This window comes from Lissotriton helveticus, chromosome 3_1 (genome assembly GCF_964261635.1).
Source record: "Lissotriton helveticus chromosome 3_1, aLisHel1.1, whole genome shotgun sequence".
NCBI classification, from domain to species: Eukaryota; Metazoa; Chordata; class Amphibia; order Caudata; family Salamandridae; genus Lissotriton; species Lissotriton helveticus.
In genome coordinates this window covers 321,748,790-321,769,190 of record NC_136061.1, presented here as the reverse complement: position 1 = coordinate 321,769,190, position 20,401 = coordinate 321,748,790, and the positions used below count along the sequence as shown (strand labels likewise).

Below are 20,401 nucleotides of genomic sequence, written 5' to 3'. Positions count from 1 at the left end.
ATAATGTTGGTGATAATGATTTTAACAATGATAGTGATTTTATCTTGATCAGATTCAATCTTGTTAGGTGTATATTATAAACATATATACAAATGCAACAAGTGTACAGCCCAACAACCTACCTTACGGGGTACATTATCAGCCAGAGAGATGGCACAAGAGCTTTTTGTTTCCAAGTAACAAGAAAGAGAAGACCATAGTGAAGGTGGGACCTGAGTGCAGGTAAAGGTGTGTAGGACGAGTCACTCTATTGATATGTGGCTTCTCTGTCAGTTAATGGGTTCAATTCTGATACACGGTTTTCACATTTGGCAAAAGTGACATGGATTCAGCAAAGATAAATCAGTTCTGAATACACAAGGAAAATTACATAGAATTTGTACCTGGTTTTGCAAAAAGCTCCATTGCAGTTGTGAAACAAACCTCTCCTACAACACAAAAAGCCGAAACATAATTTTTAATTGAGTTCACAAGACATGTAAGCAAATTAGTGTGTTACAAAGCAACAGGAGTATCCTGCCTTCAATGCAGGACAAAAGTGTTTATAAGTGTGTCCTTTTCCCTTGGTCTCTTTTATGTGATTGAGGGTAAAGACAGCATACTTAACGCGGAATTTGCTGTAGAAGAAGGCATCTTCTGACTGACAAGGCATTTCCATGTAATTCATTATTCCAACTGTGGAACGGGGGAACAAGATATTCATCTGACAAATACTGTAAAATGTGCATGAAAATACTTATGAATGCATAGCGGCATTGATGTTACAAAGATTTCCACTGGCCTCCATAGAGTCACCTCTTCAAAATGTAGAACAAATTGAATTTATGATTACAAGGGTGGCCAAAAACGCATCCACTAGATTTAAGTTTTTCTCTGCAGTGGTGGTATAAATGACAATAATTTTTATCAAACCTTAGGAGTAGGAATTAGCTTGAATCTAAATTGTATCTCAATTCTTAAATCTTCCTAAAAGAGGGCTCATATATTTACTGTTGTCTCTAATTTAGAGAAGAAGTTTATTTTGGCTGGGCTGTAACCATTGTGGCTTTAGCGTCTTGCTTCAAAGTGTCTGTGAAATTGATGTTCTTGTTTAAAGTAGGTTAGGTTAGCCATTTAAACCCCTCATTTTGGAAATCCAGCTTAGATGTCTTCAGTACTACATTTGAGTCGATGTTTGTCGGTGGGGGGCACTGGCAATTATTTTTGGGAACCAGCACTTTTTTTTCGGAATTAGGGAAAAACACACCAAATGGGAAGATGGAGAATGAGAAAGACGGGCAAAACTGTCACAAAAGGAGAAAACAGGGACCTGCAAGAGTGAGATACGAGAGCAGGGAGTGTCTTGTAGTAAATTAAAACGATATGAGGTGGATTTAAGACTGCTAGTCTTGGTATTAAGTGTGCCAATGTTTAATTGCTCTGGCTGGCGGCTTCTGATCAGAGCTCCAGGCGCATGTACACTTTCTTTTACAAATGAAGCACTGGTTGAATTTCTTGAATCTTTCATTAAAGGAGTTTGTACTTATTGGGGCTGGCAATAGCTAAAACCTGTTGATTTTGTAAAATGTATATTCATGATATACTCACTTACATTACCTATTTGTCAGCCCTCTTCATCCACTGGTCTGTTGTTGTGTCATTCATATTTCAATTCTGCCCACTACAGAATACGGCATGGGCAGTACGACAGCCCCCTTTATCCACTAGGTAACTTCACTGTGACTGGAGTTCATGAAGAACACATGATCACACAAAGTAGTTCCATCAATGTTGGTGACTACATTGGAAACTCATGCTTTTTGAGAGCAAAATGTTTTAGCTTTTAGCTATATTTTTTTTCCTGTCGGAGAAGGCCACCAGCTCCCCGAACAATAAATAATCAAGAGCCTTGGCAAAACAAAGGAAGCACTGACAAAGCCAAAAAACAGACATGTGCCAGTGCTTGTTTATCTAAGTCATTACCACTAGCTGTCAGTGAGGATAACTGAACTTGATTTGGAAGGGAAATCTGTCTAATAACGTCAGAATTTCTATTCTGCACTACATCATGCATGTAGAAGAAGACATTCATTTAAACTACTATATGGTCTCAAGGTACATTTTTACTTGCCATTCTGGACTCCACAAATCATAATCACAATGGTATTCATTTGAAGAATCTTGAAGATTTTTAGTAAATCATATTTCAATAACAGCTTTTAGTCTCAGCTACAATCAACTTTAGCTGTCTGAAGGCAGAACCAATATTTCCATTACATAATATATTCAAAGCGGATTTTGGAACAGCCCCTCGTTCATGAGTGGATGACTTTGTTGTCTATATCACTTCGCTGCTCTTGATTCAATGGCATTATTAACAATCCCTGTGTCTGTCCTACCCAGAATCATTTCAGTGTCAATGTGTTCTGATTAGATGTGTTGTATTTTTCCTATGCATAATTGGACTGCTTTTGTTTTGTTTTTAGCCCTGCTTGAGAATACATATGTTTACTCGCTCCCTGCTATTTTCTCAGTATTGAACTATTTTACTAATCAGTTTCCAGATGCTTCCTGCCCCACTCCCCATCACTCTCCCTTTGATAACTTTTTTTTTTTTATACGAGGGTCTATTAACTGCAAGTGTTGTCTGGGTACTTGATAGCATTTTCATATTGAATTCACCTTTCTAACTAGACCACCATGATTCATGACTCATGTGCGTGCATATGTTAGGCGCACACGTCAAGATGCATACTTGCACACACTGTTGGCCATCTTGGAAAGGGTTTTCTTTCAAAGAAACCCCAGTTCAAGATTAGCGGCAATGCAGGCAAAAAGCTAGGCCTTTTATAGCCAAGATCTACATACTTTGCCATTTCTAGTCATATTTTATTAATCATGTATATTTGGTTTTTGCGGTTGTGTGCTTAGAGTTTTTTGATTCTACAAGCATTGTTCTGTGTGGGACTGCAACAGGCGAGTATACAACCATCTCAAGTTTAAATATCCAGCATATCATTCAGGACTGATTGCAGCAAGAATGAAAAAAAGTAGAATGTATTTTGGATCAAAATTTACAACAAAATGTACAATGCCCACACCACTGGTTCATACGTTGGGCAATGAGAACACAGCTTTGCTCCATCTGAATACTACCAAACAGCAATCTTTTCTCATCTGTTTAGCTTGTGCCTACAGAGACCCTTACATGTCTGTCAGTAAACAGCTCTGTTGTGACCAATATAGACATAGAGTGGGCTTTGTGTCCGCCACTTGCTTATGACTCAAAATCTTTCTTGTCCATCCCAGTTCTTTGTTCCTAGTGTGATGGTTTGCCGAATTATTATTTTGTTTGTACAGATCAAGGAGCATTTCAACTACTAACGTCAGTACCTTGCATTGTATTGCATGATGGACTATTTAGTTTTTCTAAACATTTTAATACCTGTGAGTGAAATTCCTGCATGGTGCACAAAATGCAAGAAATTCACCCTTTTTTCCCACAATCAGAGCATATCAGGCTGATTCTCAGCTTCGATGATGGACAAAAATAAGCCTAAAGGTGAACATGCAATTGCTTTTAGAAGCAGTGTAGGGGGTGTGGGCAAGCTATTTAAACTAATGTTAACTGCATTACCGTAAAGCAAGTTTTCCGTAAGGGAAGATGTGTGCCTGTCCTGCCAGCAAGGTGTTCATGTCAGTCTAGCAGGCAAGCTCTACACCTAAGGTCCCCTACTAGGGTGGGGGGGGACACCGTCAGGGCCCTGCGAGTGCAATTATATATAGCTTGATTAGACTTTCAGGATTTGCACTGACTGTCTGCCACAAAGAGGTGGAGAATAGTCGGTCTTCCCCACCCCCGAGGGCAACCCCTGCAAAGGCGGAATAGGGGCCCACGGGCCTGCCCAGATATCCCCCTGCAGAAAAATTCAGTCCCTATCTACAATCACCTGCAGGGAGATCTCCGCCTCTCTTAAAAATCAGGCCAGGTGTTGTGTGCACTGTGAAAGATGGAAAGTGGCGGAGTGCAGTGCGAACTGCAGTTTGTGCTGGTATTCCTGCAGCTCGGGTAGTAGAAATTTCTACTACCCGAGTGGCAGCTCACACTCGCAGACTTACCGTCCGTGATTGCGAACTTACTATTGGCGATCGCAAGCGGGGAAAAAACTCTGCTGCACATCCCTAAGAGGAGTTTTCTGCACTCCGCGAGCTCTGTGGATTGCGGAGTGCAGAAAACTCTGCAAGCTCCGCGAATGGAGCAAAGTTCACCGCACAGGCCTATATTTTACCATTTATTGTTCCTTTTCCTTAACGAAATGAAGTAAAGACAATACATTGCCTTATTGATCATAATTTGTTCCACGTTACTTTGGATCCATTAATTACTCAATTATTAATCATGGAGTATTTCCACTATTTGCTGCAAATAAGGCATGAAATATTTCATTGTAATATGATATTGTTTACTTTATTTATTTATTTCCCAATAGATGATACGATTGCGTTGTCTACTCTGTTTTATTTTTTCAACGGGATCCTTGGGTCATCGTACTTCTTTCATTTATTTCTTTTAATTTTCTTTAAGCATTTTTTTATCTTGGGTGTCACAGCATCCCATGCCTGTGATGTTTTTAGATTCAGAAAAGGGGGTGGTGATGAACAGAGTGTCTGAATTAAGCAGACCACTCTTACCCAGTCCAAAGATCAGGGCTTGATCCATCACCGTTATTTAGCTCACTGCCCCATCCCAGCTCAGAACCTGGCTATATGCAAATTAGTCTGTCCCTGGCCCAGTGCATCATGGGAACAGGGCAGACCAAACTACTAAGCCAATTCTTCACCAGAAAGGAGACAAGCTTCCGGGGACCGGTTTCTGGCATTTCAGCCGTCGTCGGCCCGGCTTGCTTGAATCCTGATGGAGCAGTGAGCAAGGGACTCATGTCTGAGTATACCCTGCCACACCTATAGTGGCCAAAAACGATTCAGAAAAGGGGGTGGTGATGAACAGAGTGTCTGAATTAAGCAGACCACTCTTACCCAGTCCAAAGATCAGGGCTTGATCCATCACCGTTATTTAGCTCACTGCCCCATCCCAGCTCAGAACCTGGCTATATGCAAATTAGTCTGTCCCTGGCCCAGTGCATCATGGGAACAGGGCAGACCAAACTACTAAGCCAATTCTTCACCAGAAAGGAGACAAGCTTCCGGGGACCGGTTTCTGGCATTTCAGCCGTCGTCGGCCCGGCTTGCTTGAATCCTGATGGAGCAGTGAGCAAGGGACTCATGTCTGAGTATACCCTGCCACACCTATAGTGGCCAAAAACGATTCAGAAAAGGGGGTGGTGATGAACAGAGTGTCTGAATTAAGCAGACCACTCTTACCCAGTCCAAAGATCAGGGCTTGATCCATCACCGTTATTTAGCTCACTGCCCCATCCCAGCTCAGAACCTGGATATATGCAAATTAGTCTGTCCCTGGCCCAGTGCATCATGGGAACAGGGCAGACCAAACTACCAAGCCAATTCTTCACCAGAAAGGAGACAAGCTTCCGGGGACCGGTTTCTGGCATTTCAGCCGTCGTCGGCCCGGCTTGCTTGAATCCTGATGGAGCAGTGAGCAAGGGACTCATGTCTGAGTATACCCTGCCACACCTATAGTGGCCAAAAACGATTCAGAAAAGGGGGTGGTGATGAACAGAGTGTCTGAATTAAGCAGACCACTCTTACCCAGTCCAAAGATCAGGGCTTGATCCATCACCGTTATTTAGCTCACTGCCCCATCCCAGCTCAGAACATGGATATATGCAAATTAGTCTGTCCCTGGCCCAGTGCATCATGGGAACAGGGCAGACCAAACTACCAAGCCAATTCTTCACCAGAAAGGAGACAAGCTTCCGGGGACCGGTTTCTGGCATTTCAGCCGTCGTCGGCCCGGCTTGCTTGAATCCTGATGGAGCAGTGAGCAAGGGACTCATGTCTGAGTATACCCTGCCACACCTATAGTGGCCAAAAACGATTCAGAAAAGGGGGTGGTGATGAACAGAGTGTCTGAATTAAGCAGACCACTCTTACCCAGTCCAAATATCAGGGCTTGATCCATCACCGTTATTTAGCTCACTGCCCCATCCCAGCTCAGAACCTGGCTATATGCAAATTAGTCTGTCCCTGGCCCAGTGCATCATGGGAACAGGGCACACCAAACTACCAAGCCAATTCTTCACCAGAAAGGAGACAAGCTTCCGGGGACCGGTTTCTGGCATTTCAGCCGTCGTTGTCCCGGCTTGCTTGAATCCTGATGGAGCAGTGAGCAAGGGACTCATGTCTGAGTATACCCTGCCACACCTATAGTGGCCAAAAACGATTCAGAAAAGGGGGTGGTGATGAACAGAGTGTCTGAATTAAGCAGACCACTCTTACCCAGTCCAAAGATCAGGGCTTGATCCATCACCGTTATTTAGCTCACTGCCCCATCCCAGCTCAGTACCTGGCTATATGCAAATTAGTCTGTCCCTGGCCCAGTGCATCATGGGAACAGGGCAGACCAAACTAGCAAGCCAATTCTTCACCAGAAAGGAGACAAGCTTCCGGGGACCGGTTTCTGGCATTTCAGCCGTCGTCGGCCCGGCTTGCTTGAATCCTGATGGAGCAGTGAGCAAGGGACTCATGTCTGAGTATACCCTGCCACACCTATAGTGGCCAAAAACGATTCAGAAAAGGGGGTGGTGATGAACAGAGTGTCTGAATTAAGCAGACCACTCTTACCCAGTCCAAAGATCAGGGCTTGATCCATCACCGTTATTTAGCTCACTGCCCCATCCCAGCTCAGAACCTGGCTATATGCAAATTAGTCTGTCCCTGGCCCAGTGCGTCATGGGAACAGGGCAGACCAAACTACCAAGCCAATTCTTCACCAGAAAGGAGATAAGCTTCCGGGGACCGGTTTCTGGCATTTCAGCCGTCGTCGGCCCGGCTTGCTTGAATCCTGATGGAGCAGTGAGCAAGGGACTCATGTCTGAGTATACCCTGCCACACCTATAGTGGCCAAAAACGATTCAGAAAAAGGGGTGGTGATGAACAGAGTGTCTGAATTAAGCAGACCACTCTTACCCAGTCCAAAGATCAGGGCTTGATCCATCACTGTTATTTAGCTCACTGCCCCATCCCAGCTCAGAACCTGGCTATATGCAAATTAGTCTGTCCCTGGCCCAGTGCATCATGGGAACAGGGCAGACCAAACTACCAAGCCAATTCTTCACCAGAAAGGAGACAAGCTTCCGGGGACCGGTTTCTGGCATTTCAGCCGTCGTCGGCCCGGCTTGCTTGAATCCTGATGGAGCAGTGAGCAAGGGACTCATGTCTGAGTATACCCTGCCACACCTATAGTGGCCAAAAACGATTCAGAAAAGGGGGTGGTGATGAACAGAGTGTCTGAATTAAGCAGACCACTCTTACCCAGTCCAAAGATCAGGGCTTGATCCATCACCGTTATTTAGCTCACTGCCCCATCCCAGCTCAGAACCTGGCTATATGCAAATTAGTCTGTCCCTGGCCCAGTGCATCATGGGAACAGGGCAGACCAAACTACCAAGCCAATTCTTCACCAGAAAGGAGACAAGCTTCCGGGGACCGGTTTCTGGCATTTCAGCCGTCGTCGGCCCGGCTTGCTTGAATCCTGATGGAGCAGTGAGCAAGGGACTCATGTCTGAGTATACCCTGCCACACCTATAGTGGCCAAAAACGATTCAGAAAAGGGGGTGGTGATGAACAGAGTGTCTGAATTAAGCAGACCACTCTTACCCAGTCCAAAGATCAGGGCTTGATCCATCACCGTTATTTAGCTCACTGCCCCATCCCAGCTCAGAACCTGGCTATATGCAAATTAGTCTGTCCCTGGCCCAGTGCATCATGGGAACAGGGCAGACCAAACTACCAAGCCAATTCTTCACCAGAAAGGAGACAAGCTTCCGGGGACCGGTTTCTGGCATTTCAGCCGTCGTCTGCCCGGCTTGCTTGAATCCTGATGGAGCAGTGAGCAAGGGACTCATGTCTGAGTATACCCTGCCACACCTATAGTGGCCAAAAACGATTCAGAAAAGGGGGGTGGTGATGAACAGAGTGTCTGAATTAAGCAGATGTGATGTTTTTAGGTCCCGGCTCTAGACAGCACGTGTGCTGGTGTGCTGTTTTGAAGAGACATGTTGTATATACTTTTTGGGCATCAGCCCACCCATGGGCTGCCCATTTCCTGATTCCATCATTGCACTCCAATTCTTCATTCCCATTTGTCCATGGCATGCCTGCATCATACCTTTTCCTGTGTTTAGTCCTACTCAAGGAACTGTAGGAAATGTTTTTGGAACTCTTTTTTCTTTGTTGAAGACAGGTCGTAATTTCACTGGCTATGAGCTCCGTTAACCAGGCTTGTAAATCTGGTTCTTATCTCGTCCCATTTGCAGTGCATTCAAAGACAAAGATAAAATGTCAGACGTTGTTTTCTGAGGGCACCTTTTCCTTCTCTGGCTTTAAAGTGATTGGGTAAATGTTAGCGCATTTCTTCCTATTTTACATTTTTCAAGCAGTCTGGAAATCTCCCCTGCCTCTCTTCTCATCTAAGCTGTTTAATGTTTTCGTGTAGTGCTTTATTCCTAGATTACCTACTTCTGCGCAATTTTAGTTACTGCACATTAGAGAGCAGAGGTTCAGAATCACTAACTTGAAAAGCAAACCTTAGTACATTCTAATAGCGGATCAGCAACTTTATTTTCTTTTGATGTGGGGCACCCCACCCCACTGCCGCAAGTGTTTCATCCATGGATTTGTACAGAGGTGCATGGTGAGCACCAACATCCAGTACTGGGGACTTGGTGAGGCAGACTAATCCCTCTGAGTTTACCGTATAATCTGTTGGCTCATAGCTGAGATATGCGTGTAATGCTGTTCCATCGATTCAATGAAATATTAAGTGGCTTGGTTTCGCTGTTGCTCTTTAGAAGCATGAACTTAGCGACAGCCCAGGGAGATGCAGCTTTGCATACCAATAAGCCCCTTAACCAACCAAGGCTCTCTGTCCTCATTGCAAACAGCACCTCTTCTTCCACTCCAACTATGTGACATGATGCTTATTGTAATTGTTTGCTCCCCCTCTCCTCGTCTTTTATTGTTTATCTTTTCTCCATCCCCCCCCTCCTGTTCTCTCCAGGCACCTCCCCCATCTCTCTCACAAACCTAGATGTTACTTTACATATGGTGCCATGCACATGGTTCTGCTTTTTGTACAGCATGCAGTGTCTCATTTTATTTTTAACAAGATGCACAAAGCAGAGCTGAAGCAAGCAGTGTTGCCCATATGCTATCCCTGCAGGATTTTGAAGAGGCAGGCTGTTTGCTCAAGAATCAAGGCTCTACGGTTACACACAGAATTTTAAGGGGCAAGCTTTTATAATCTACTAGAGTGCATTTCCCACAGTAACAACTTTTAAAAATGTATTTTGCGTTTAAGCTGCTCATTATTGTATATTAGCTGCCTGATGGTGAAACACCCAACAAAGTATAAAATATTTTGTATTTTTACCCACGCCTTTGACCCACACTCACTGACCCCACCCCATTGAATGCAGCATCACAGTTCCCATACTTTTTTTAATGCACATCAACCGCTGATTAAGAGTTGGTATTCTCAGGCCAGCAACTGGCCACACAGCCAGAAGTGCGGTGTTCCAAAATGACGGCTACGGAGAGCGGCTTCCCAGATTCAAGTTTAGATAATTTTTACATTTTTCTAATTAGAGTTTTTTACTGATGTATTTTCAATGTAGTTTTATTTTCCTCTCGATGGTGATGGTTCATTATTCATTTTGTTACCATTGTTCTCTCTTTTGTCACCGCAAAAGTTCTATATGTCCAGTAGTTCACTATGGCATCATTTCATTTTCCAATGACTCATTTTCACGTCAGATTGTCATGTCTGTACTGTACCCCTTTAATCTTGTTTTGTATTAAAATGTGAATTTCTTTCCTAAATAAACTACAAAATCGAACAGGGATAATTATTTTGTACTTAATGCATCAACAGCTCTCCAATGGTTATTAACAAACCCAGGAGAAGTTTAGTAAAACCTGCACTATCTTGTGCATGTTTAAAACATTTAGAGGCCATAGACAGTGTCAAACTTAAACAAACATAAAACACAACTCAGTGCAATGCACATGCGTTATTAACTCTGAATCTTATTCCTACCCAAAATCGAGGTGAAATAGAAAGAAAATGTGCCTGTGATATTTTTGTGACTTGCCTGTGTTATTTTGTGGACTGCCACTATTGACAGTGGCATACAAAAACGCATTAATATTGACAACACATACAGCTCTCAGATTGCCGAGGCCAATTGGCTTTGCCAATGCTTGTTTTGGGTGATGTAATCACATATCACTACCTAATTACCAATTGTCAAACATTCCTTGTATTCCTGACTTGATTGAAGGCTTTGTGGTTTTATGTTTAGCTCAGCTGCAGAAATGTAAGACTGGTGGGTCGACTTGCTGCCTGGAAGTCGAGTATTGGTTGTCTATCTGTTTTTTAACCCATTCCAAGCTGATGACGAGCTCAGCTCGTCATCAGCGTTACCTACCGTGTGCTGATGACGAGCTGAGCTCGTCATGTAACGCGGTAATTCGCAAATTGCCGCATACCGCGGGAAAAACGGCCGCACGCATGCGGTTAATATTACTAACATATTAGTTTACAGCACTTCACACCTAATAAACAGATGCAGATCTCTCGAAACTAAGGGTTAGGAAAATCTACAGAGGAGTCAGCGCTTGCTTGCATCCACACTGATCTTCACATGAGAGCTGAGGTGATTCTATTGCCTGTAATAGTTCTCTCTTCAGGTATGACTGAGATGAGATATGCGAAATATGCGTCATTTGTTTTTTTCATAATTACGTGAAATTACATGTAATTTACACAAAGTGCAAACCTGACACTTAAAGGTACATTTTTGTGTGAAATGCATCCTCGTGTCTATTTTGGATGCAAGGATGCATTTCAAGCTAACAAAAGGTACAAAAACCCAATTACCTGCAACAACAGCCATTACCCAAAGGTCCCTTATCCTCGTCCCATTCAGTTACAAAGTGGAGATAAGCCCATTAGACTCTGGGTCTTAGCGAGGACTTTATTGCTCTATGTCGTTGGGTATTTGGATAGCCCTTCACTATGGACAGTCCCAATTACTATTTCTGGGGCACTCATAATTATATACTATGATTCTAGGCAGTTTTTCATGACCTATTAAGAACACACTCAGAGGCTAACATGAGTACCTTTTCGTGTCCTATGATAATAAGGGCACTACAGTATTTGTGTTTTCCAAACGTCTTTTGGACATTAATGTAGGTTTATTTAGGGTTGAACAGTTGGGTTACTATCACACGTCTGTTAGGTTTTTGTGTAGAGCAATTGGCTTGGATACTATAGAGTTGTGTACTCATGGTCTCCTTTTTTCTACACTATAGAGCGGGGCCTCATACTCCCGAGCGGTTGCCGGGTGAGGTGAGGTCTTCACCCACACAAAGCTGGGTGAGTAGCACCATGAGGAAATGCCTCATGTTGTTTGAGCTATTATGCTTTTCATATTACGCTGAATGCGAATCATTCATGCAGGTGTGTTCTGTCTGTGCGGTCTGTGTGTATTTATGTGGATGTATATGTGTAAGATGGTGTTGTTGTAAAACAAATTTTGTTTTTTAGGAAGAAGATGTCCTTCTCTCCTTCTCTCCTTCCAGTGGGCATTCAAATGTGATGGTTCCTGGTAGATATGTACCTATTTCTTAGTACATTCTCTGTTTTTGATTTAACACTTCACTTATAGTTGCAGTAGCATTTCTGTCTATGGTCCTGAAGAAAGCCGGGGCAATGCCCCATGGGCTGAAACATGTCAACCGATTTGCACAACGCCAAAGGGTAATCTTATTACTCGGCGTGTTTTTAACTCTTGACACATGGAGTGCAGTTTTGAATATTTTACAACGCCCGTGTAGTCAATTTTATTTCACCACTGTCATATAAGCACTGCACTTTAGTAAATATCACTTTATGATGGACATCACGGCTAGTTTCCTGACATCCATTTCCATATCGGCACTACAAGGTCGGTTGTGTTTTGGAATGATCAGCAACATCCCACATGACGTAAATTCCACCATAAGGGTGGTCTGATGGGATTTATCTAGTCAGTGTTCTTCAGCATCATACGTTCATGCATGCATCCATTACTGCACCTTCGCCAGTACAGCTGCACACTTTTTCCAGACCTGGTCTGCTCTGTTGTGTGTTGTACAAAGTGGAGATAACCATCTCTCGACAGAAAAAAAGACAAGAGGAATGCTGGGACCCTAATACTGCCCCTCCCACCGAGAGTACGTAAGCAGTACTTACCCAGCATCCTGCCTGTTAATTTTTTTCTGTCTGTCGACAGGATGGATGTGTTATGTGCTGTTGCTGCTACTCCTGGCCTGGAGTGGCGGAGCTTCTTTCCTCCCCCTGCCCGGCTGCCTGGCTGTGTGGGCATGGCGTTTCCTGGGCTCTCTCCTGGCCTGCTGGGCTTGCTGGGAGTCAGCCACTGTTCGAGCCTGTTTCCGGTCTGACCTCCCGGCCGTTTGCGGCTGAGGCTTGGTCTCCCGGTTTCTTCCGGGTTGCAATCATTTCTTCCTGAGCCTGGCCGGGTGGGACGTGCCACGCTTGGAGTGTTCCTAACCGATCACCTGGAGTGTGGGCGATTGTGGTGGGGGCCTTGTTCCTGGGGTTGGCCCCCACTACGGGTGAGAGGCGTTTGCCAGTTTTTCTTTTTTCTGACAGTCCTTCATGCAATATGTGCTGTTGCTTTGTGAGGCTGCTGGTGGCTGGCGAAAGGGTGCTGTGTCTGTGGTTTCCCTTTCTGTACCTCCGCTGCTATTCCCTGCCATTCCCCGGATGTTTCTTCTGAAAGTCAGCGGTTGGATATGAGGGCTGGTGCCTGCGACTGCTGATTTTGGCATCCCATATTCGGCCCCTGGACATTGTTATGGCCTCGATGTCATGTGGTTCTGCTCCTTCACTTTATGTTCTGGCGTTTCCGGCTGGCGGTTCTCTGTTTGCACATCCCCGCCCTGTGGCGTGATGGAAGGGGTGGTTGTGTCCAGAGCGGTTGCGCATGTGTGTCCTCATATCACCTTGAATGGGTTTTCCTGGGGACACAAGGAGAATTTCAGTTGGCAGCCACCAAGGTGGTTCTGCGGGGCTGGTGCGGACTAGGTGCAGTGCTCCTCCGTGCCCATCTCCCTTCTTTCCAGTTGGCCTGTGGGGTTGGCTGCTTCCTGCGTGGCCTGGGAGGCCCGCCCCAGTCCCGTTGCGGGGCGGCGGTACAGCTCATTTCTGCCCTTGGGGTGTTCCGGGGGGTGGGGCAGCCGGGTGCATTCCTTTGGGGCCATGGCCCTAATTTGGTTTGCTGCCCTCCCTGCTGCAGGGGTTCGTATGCCTTCTACTGTCCTGCCTTCCTCCCTGTCCTCTAGGGTTCTGTTTCTGGGGTCAACACCGGATGTTCCAAGGTGTGGCCCCCCTGGATGGTGCGGCTGGGTCCGTGGTCCCCCTGACCCTAAACGGTCCACCACACCCTTTGTCTTGTGTGGGAGGTTTTCTTCTGGGGCGGCTGTTCTTCTCCGCCGCTCTGGTGCTTACCCTCTCCGGGGCTTCTGATTCTACCGGGGCCTGCCCCGCTCTTTTCCGCTCGTCTAGCGTGGTCCTGCTCCTCATGCTGTTGCTGGTGCAGGTGCTGTGGTCTGGTCTTGGGTGGGCTGGGTCCACACTGGGGTCTGCTTCCGCTCCTGGTTCCCGTGTGCCACTCCTGGTTCGTCCTGATGCCTCTGGGTGTTGTACCTGGGGCTCTGTGCGGCGCTCTGGCTCTCCTCCCTTTGGTTAGGTGTGGGTCTCTTTGGCTGCCGTCATCCCGTTCTGGGGGCTGGCCTCCCTGTGTTTCTGGGGTTGGCGGTTGCTGGGACTGCATATTTTTCTTGGTGCTGTCACCTTTGCGGCTGTCCTATGCTCCTTCCGCCGGTCTGGAGCTGCCGGTGTTGTCCCGGTTCCTCCTGTGGGCTTAGTTTGCTTCCTGGGGGGCTGTTGCTGTTTACGGCTTCTGGCCTTTTCCGTGCTGGTGGCTGTTGACTCTGGTTGCTCCCGGCTCTGGTTCTCTCTTTGAGCTTTTCCTGGTTTCTGGGGTTTCTTTAGGGTCGCACTTGTGTTGTTTCTTCATGCGGCTCCCTGTGTGGTCAGGTCATGGTGTGCTGGTGGTCTTGGTCGGCCTCCCTGTCATTGGCTTCGGCCTGGGTGCTGTGTGGGCTCCTTCTGGGTTGGTTGACCCTGTGGGGTCCTCTTGTATTGGCAGGTTGCTTGGATTCTATCCTGGCTTCCTCTTTGCCTTTTGCTTGTTGCCCTGGTTCTGGCCATTTTCTTGACCCTTTCCGGCGTTGGCTGGGGTCAGGCCTGGTGGGTCCTGGTCAGGGTATTGTGCGACCTAGGGCCTTACCTCGTCTCCTACCCTAGCTGCGTGCTGGGCATAGGTGTTGAGTGCCTGTGCGTTCTTTTGGCTTGTGCCCCTGCTTGGGTCCTCTGTGGTCCTCCGCCCTGTTGGCTCCTATTCTTGTCTTCCCTCTGGGGTTCGGCGGGTTCAGGCCTGATTGGTTCCTGGTTTGGGGTCTGCCAGGGGTTTTTAGGTTGGCCTGGGCTTTTGCCCTGCCTTGTTTTTTTTCCATCCCTTTGAGGTTGGGGTTGTGGCCTTTGGCTCTGTCCTCCGTCCTTGCTGTGCCGGTTCGGTTCCAGGTTGTTGGTTCCAGGTGTTTGCTGGCCTTGGTTGTTTGGTCAGCTGTTTGTGGGGTCTTTTCTGGTGGCATCTGTGGCCTTTGGTCTGTGGCTTGGCCTCCTCTGCCCCTGTTGCTGTGTCCTGGTTCGTTTTCGGCCTCCCTCCCTGTGGGTGTTTTTGGCTTTCTGGGGTTGCTGGTCTTTGGTTCCTTTCTGGTCCTTTTCCTTTTTCCATCCTGCGGGGGTTTGGTTTGTCCTCTGGTCTTTCTGGGGATCGGTTCCTTTGGTTTGGTGCGGTGACCCTGTGTCTGGTCTGTGCTTTCCTCCTTCCTTGTTGGTCTCTGTGCTTGTGTCTGCGCACTGTTGTGTGGCCTTGGCTTCTTTCTTTGGCCTTCTCCAGATTGATTGGGGTTGCTCCGTGTCTGTGTGGCTGACAGGTCCTGTGTGCCTTCCTGGTGGTACCGGGTTGTTCCTCGTTGTCTGGTAGGTTTTGACCTGGTTGCTCTGTCTCCGGTTTTTCTGGTTGGTGGCCTCCTTGTTGTGGTTCTGGCCTTCTGTTTTTTCTTGGTGGTTTCCGGTCCTTGTTTGTGTCCCTGCGGTCCTGTGCGGGGTTGCTAGCCGGTTGCTTCCTGAGGTTCCCTTGGGTTGCTGCGTTTGGTGTGGATTCCTGGGTGCGCTTGTGGGTTCAGAAGGCCGGTTTTCTGCTTTGGTATTCTCCACTTTGTAACGGAATGGGACGAGAACATAAGGGACCTGAGGGTAATGCTCTATTACTTTCCGGTAATCTTCATTACTCCGGGTCCCGTTGTCCTCGTCCCATTCATAAACCCCTCCCTCCTCTGTGGGCTTGGTTGTACAGGGGGGATGATGTGTAAGTACTGCTTAAGTACTCCCGGTGGGAGGGGCAGTATTATGGTCCCAGCATACCTCTTGTCTTTTTTTCTGTCAAGAGATGGTTATCTCCACTTTGTAACTGATTGGGACGAGGACAACGGGACCCGGGGTAATGGAGATTATTGGTAAGTATTAGAGCATTAATGTTGTCATTGTTCATGTTTTTCATGTGCATCTGGGCTTTATTTTTATGGTGAATGGCAGAGTTATAATGCAACTGCTGTATGATGCAATTTCAGGAATTTCATGTAACAATCATGACTAAAAAATTCCAGAAACTGTATGTATTACAGTGGCATAAATAGAATTCTACCCAAGCTTACCCTTGAATTTCATCAGAAAGTACTCACCAGTGTTCAATGCATGGTTTTAACTGGACTGTATTCTAGTGATCCACCTGTCTCACAGATACATGTCTCAGATGGAGGCAGCTCGTGTGATCAACAACTTAGGTCCATTTTGTGAGCACGAAAAAGTGAATACATACATGGTCCCTGGTACAGATTTGATACACAAGTCTCATGATACAAATCTTCACATGTGGAAGCCAGCATCTATAAGCAATATAGAACTAAAGTATGTTTTACCAATGGTGCTGGAACCATTTTTAGAGTTCTGCTGTCAATGCTATGTCACCAAAGTCACAGAGTTTGTGAAAAATCAAAGCACTACAGAAAGGTCAATAACATGTCCATCAGGAGACATATAGTAGCACAATAGTATGTGTCCAGTGGTGCATTTTAGAGCACATTGTCCCATTTAAAGGAGTACATCGTGGAGTGATAGGGTACTACCACATACAGAGAGCACATTTTACACTGAAATGTCCTCTAGAAAAAGCTATTAAATTTGCAATACAAAAGCAATAACTTGTGTAAATGTGGTTTCTGTGAATATTTATCACACAAACAAAGTATCTGGATGTGTTTTGATCTCATTAAAATCTGTGTATCCATGACAATTCCGAAATACAAAAAAACTATACACTTCAGTTACCCTTTACATGCAGCTGATACATTTTGAAATATTTGTATTTCACTCTTGTATTCCACTTTTGTTGTGTGTTGGGAAATATTTAAGCTTCTGCAGCCCCCTCCCTTCACATTCTCCTTACTCTGGGAGGATGGTCACTTGCTTGCAAAATTAACTCTCTTTGCAGTAAGAAACACTAAAAGTAAACACCTGTCTCTATGTTAAAAAAGATTAAGAAACACTTGTCAGAAGACATTGCTTGGTATATGATCATGTGTATCAAATACTACAAGATGCAAGCAAAATTAATAGATAATTTATTTACAATTTTCATTTAGAGCTCCTGCAAGGTTATGCTGGGGGTTCTGCAGCCCCTTATTGCCCGGAACTTCTTGTTCCAGCACCACTGCGTTTCATACATTTTTTAAATAGCTTAATTCTATTGGGTGTGTGGCATGGTAAGTTTTGCTTCATTCCACTTTCTTGTATAGATCACCCCAAATATGGACATTTTCTGAAACTCCCATTGATGTTATCTTTGCTCTGTTTAGTGTTTGAGTGGGTCAAAGGGTTTGTATATTACACCAAATGGATGTTAGCATTTCTGGGCAATCCTTAATGACCCGAACATGCGGGGACTCAGAAAGATAACTTGCCACACATATTATGCACCCATTTGTCTAAACTAAATGCACTCATTTTTTTATGATTCAACGAGTCTTCTGAAATAAACTAGTCATCACCTTAATCTAGGTTATGAATGTTATAAACATTGATAAGCATCACTCGTAAGCATTGACTTCCGTTTCATCAGGTTGCAGTTCAGCAGTGAGCCCCCTTCCACTAACCCTTGATGGTGACTTTGATCACAGGCAAATTGGTTCAGTTCTGCCACAGAGATCTATGGTACCATAATTACTCAGTGAATCCAACAATCACCTCAGCTTCCATGCACCCAAAAGACACCGCTGATCAGCCCAGCTCTCCCTGGCCATGGTCTCCTATATCATCATGACTAGGATGGGAGGAAAGTCCTTCTCCTACCTCGCAGCCCAAGCCTGGAACCCCATATCCATACACCTCCTGCAATTTCCCATATTGCCCCTCTTCAGGGAGGGCCTCAAGACCTGGCTATTTGGATAACCCCATCACTCTACGGATTTGCCCCCTCCAGTGCCTCGAGACCCTCACAAGTGAGGAGTTGCACTTCACCAACTATGATTGATCAATTAACTGATAGGGTATGTCTTTAAGTGGTAGTGGCATTGTGATTAAATTGGTAGCTTATCATAATTTAATGTCATAAGTCACTGCTTGTCGATTTGTGACACGTGAAATAATGAGTTGTGGTTAGGTGATAGCTCCTAGATATTGAGGTATAAACAAAATATTTTATTTGATTCATTTCTAATTCCATTACAATAAATCTTTTAGGATCAAATACGTTTATGAACAGAAACTTACCATTAGGACTGGAATACAGATTAGTACAAAGTCACCTGCTAACCTGTAATGGAAAACAAACAATTTAGTTTAACTTAGATTAAAAGACAAAATATGTAAAGCACTGTGATGTTGGGGTGATAGTCCAGTTCATCTATAGCTCTGGTTGGCTATTGCGATCTTGTTAAAGACATGGAAGCAGACATATGTAAAGTTTGTTTTTTGTTGTACTCCCAGGTAGAAACATTGATCACACACCAATTAGTGGCACCAAATGTGACATCACAAAGCTACCAGGAAACAAAATATCTGAGTATCAAGCCTCTTGGTTCGTTGCACAATGAGACCACAGAAGATAAGATATCATTTAATTATACAGGAGGTTTAACACTCAGCATTGAATCCAAAAACTGAAATCTATCTAATTTTCAGTGACAGCTAGTAGTTCTGTGAACAGCAGCTCATCAGGGCCATATTATGCAATGTTTTCTTCCCTAGAGCACTTTTGGATTACAGAAAGGGATGTAGGTGCTTGGACTACCCCTTTTTTTAATATGAATCGCATTGGCTCTACTTGTGCACCGGCACAGTCTCAAAGGGTTGCTCTTTTATTTGCATGTGAGTGAGACCCCATTCAAATGAGAACCAATTTCCCTTGTGCCACTTCCATGTTACAGATGTGGGCTAGAGGCAAAGAGGTCCTCAGCAGGTGCATTAGCTGTGACCCACAGAGAGGTGGCATATTGGGGGCCCCCAAGATACTCTTTGAAATGAGGTACGAGTTCGTAAAGACAGGCCAGGCTTTCCCCTACCAGCAGGTACAGTCATTGGCTGCACATACCTACAGGGGGATTCCTGCCCCCCTTTAAAAATCAGGACAGTTTGACTCCGTCAGTGAAAGATTGACTAGTGCCTTTCACTAATGCATTTATTAAAAATGCAGGCACAAGTTTGCACTTGAACTGTGAATAGTACATTGTTTGTCACATGATGCACTGTCCTGTTCTACACTTAAAAGTTCACCACAGAGCATAGTGTATTCTATCTATAATGTGACCCTAGATCAAACATATTATGGGGGTAGAACAAGCACGAGAATGAAGTTGCATTCATGAAATCAGTCTGCAGACTTTGTGGTTCCTTTCAAATCATCCCCAATCCATTGCAAATGTACACAAGTTGAGATGCCAAGAATGAACTCACTGGTTTAGACTGAAAGCAAGGAAATCCACATTAACAGGTCCTTTCCAGTTTTCGAGAAATATTCCAGTGAAACACCCTTTGTTTCATTCGATATGGTGACAAGAATAGCAATCTGCTACAATGCCACGCAGCCAAGAAAGATGGTCCATCTGCAGAGGTCTGCCAGTGGCAGAGGTGCCCAGTGATTTTGTCAGTTTTGGATTTAAAATCGGAAGTCATTTATCCTATTCACTCAGAAATGGTATCAGTTTTGGATGCAATGGTGCTATTGGCTGGGGGGAGGGGTGAAAAGCCTTGGCATCAAAAGATTGGCTGTTTCAGTCCCAATGAACATGCACTTGCACCTCTATAGTGATTTGCTCTTAAACTTTAACCCCTTGCATGCTGGTGACGAACCCCAGCCATCACGCTCCGCGGTGCTCGTGTGAGGGTGACGGCTGGGGTTCGTCACGGCCCCGCCCTGTTCGTTTGTTTACCGCACACCGGCGGAAACGGGCCAGCATCGAAGGGGTTAAGTATATTTTGTACCCTATAGCATGCAAATATTTATATCAATCAGTGTAGGGGAGGTTGTCCCTATCTCAATTAAGAACAAACAACATTTGGTGTGTGTTGGGAATGGCCTTTCTGCACGGTCCCGTCCAAACATTTTGCCTTCCTGCTCACCTTTCTGCTGAATTTGTTTTTCTTGTCTTTAGGAGTCTGGGTACTCTACGACTGCTAACCAGAGCTAAAGTACATGTGCTCTCTACTCTAAATATGGTAATATTGGCTCACCCACAATTGGCATATTTAGTTTACTTATATGTCCCTATTAAAATGCACATGCTGTGCCCAGGGCTCGTAAATTAAATGCTACTAGTTGCCCTGGAGCACTGCTTGTGCCACTGAAAAAGTTGGCGCCATACCTGTTTGGGACTCACTTTCTGATGGCTCATACAGATGAGGGGTGACAATTCCAAACCGTTGAGGTGGTCCATCTCCCTACAGGGAATGGACTTTACTGTGGAGCATGGCCAGGGTTCAGACTATGGCAATGTTGATGGTCTCTCCAGATTATTCTGCCTTAGTTAAGAG

The 20,401-nt window shown here is 45.2% G+C and overlaps 1 protein-coding gene across 4 annotated transcripts in view; it reads right to left on the bottom strand.

The window, feature by feature from the left end:
- LOC144822416 (multidrug and toxin extrusion protein 2-like) overlaps window positions 1-20,401 on the bottom strand; it is a 1,067,040-nt gene that overhangs the window by 857,599 nt on the left and 189,040 nt on the right. For 2 of the 4 annotated variants that reach the window (XM_078679900.1, XM_078679899.1), the window contains exons 2-3: window positions 18,143-18,185; window positions 384-428 (exon numbers count right to left, since the gene is read on the bottom strand). In XM_078679900.1, coding sequence (XP_078536026.1) covers window positions 384-428; window positions 18,143-18,185 — 88 coding nt within the window. Of the gene's footprint in view, window positions 1-383; window positions 429-18,142; window positions 18,186-19,324; window positions 19,481-19,990; window positions 20,044-20,401 lie in introns of those variants that run through there. The other 2 variants (XM_078679901.1, XM_078679902.1) reach the window with 2 other exon arrangements.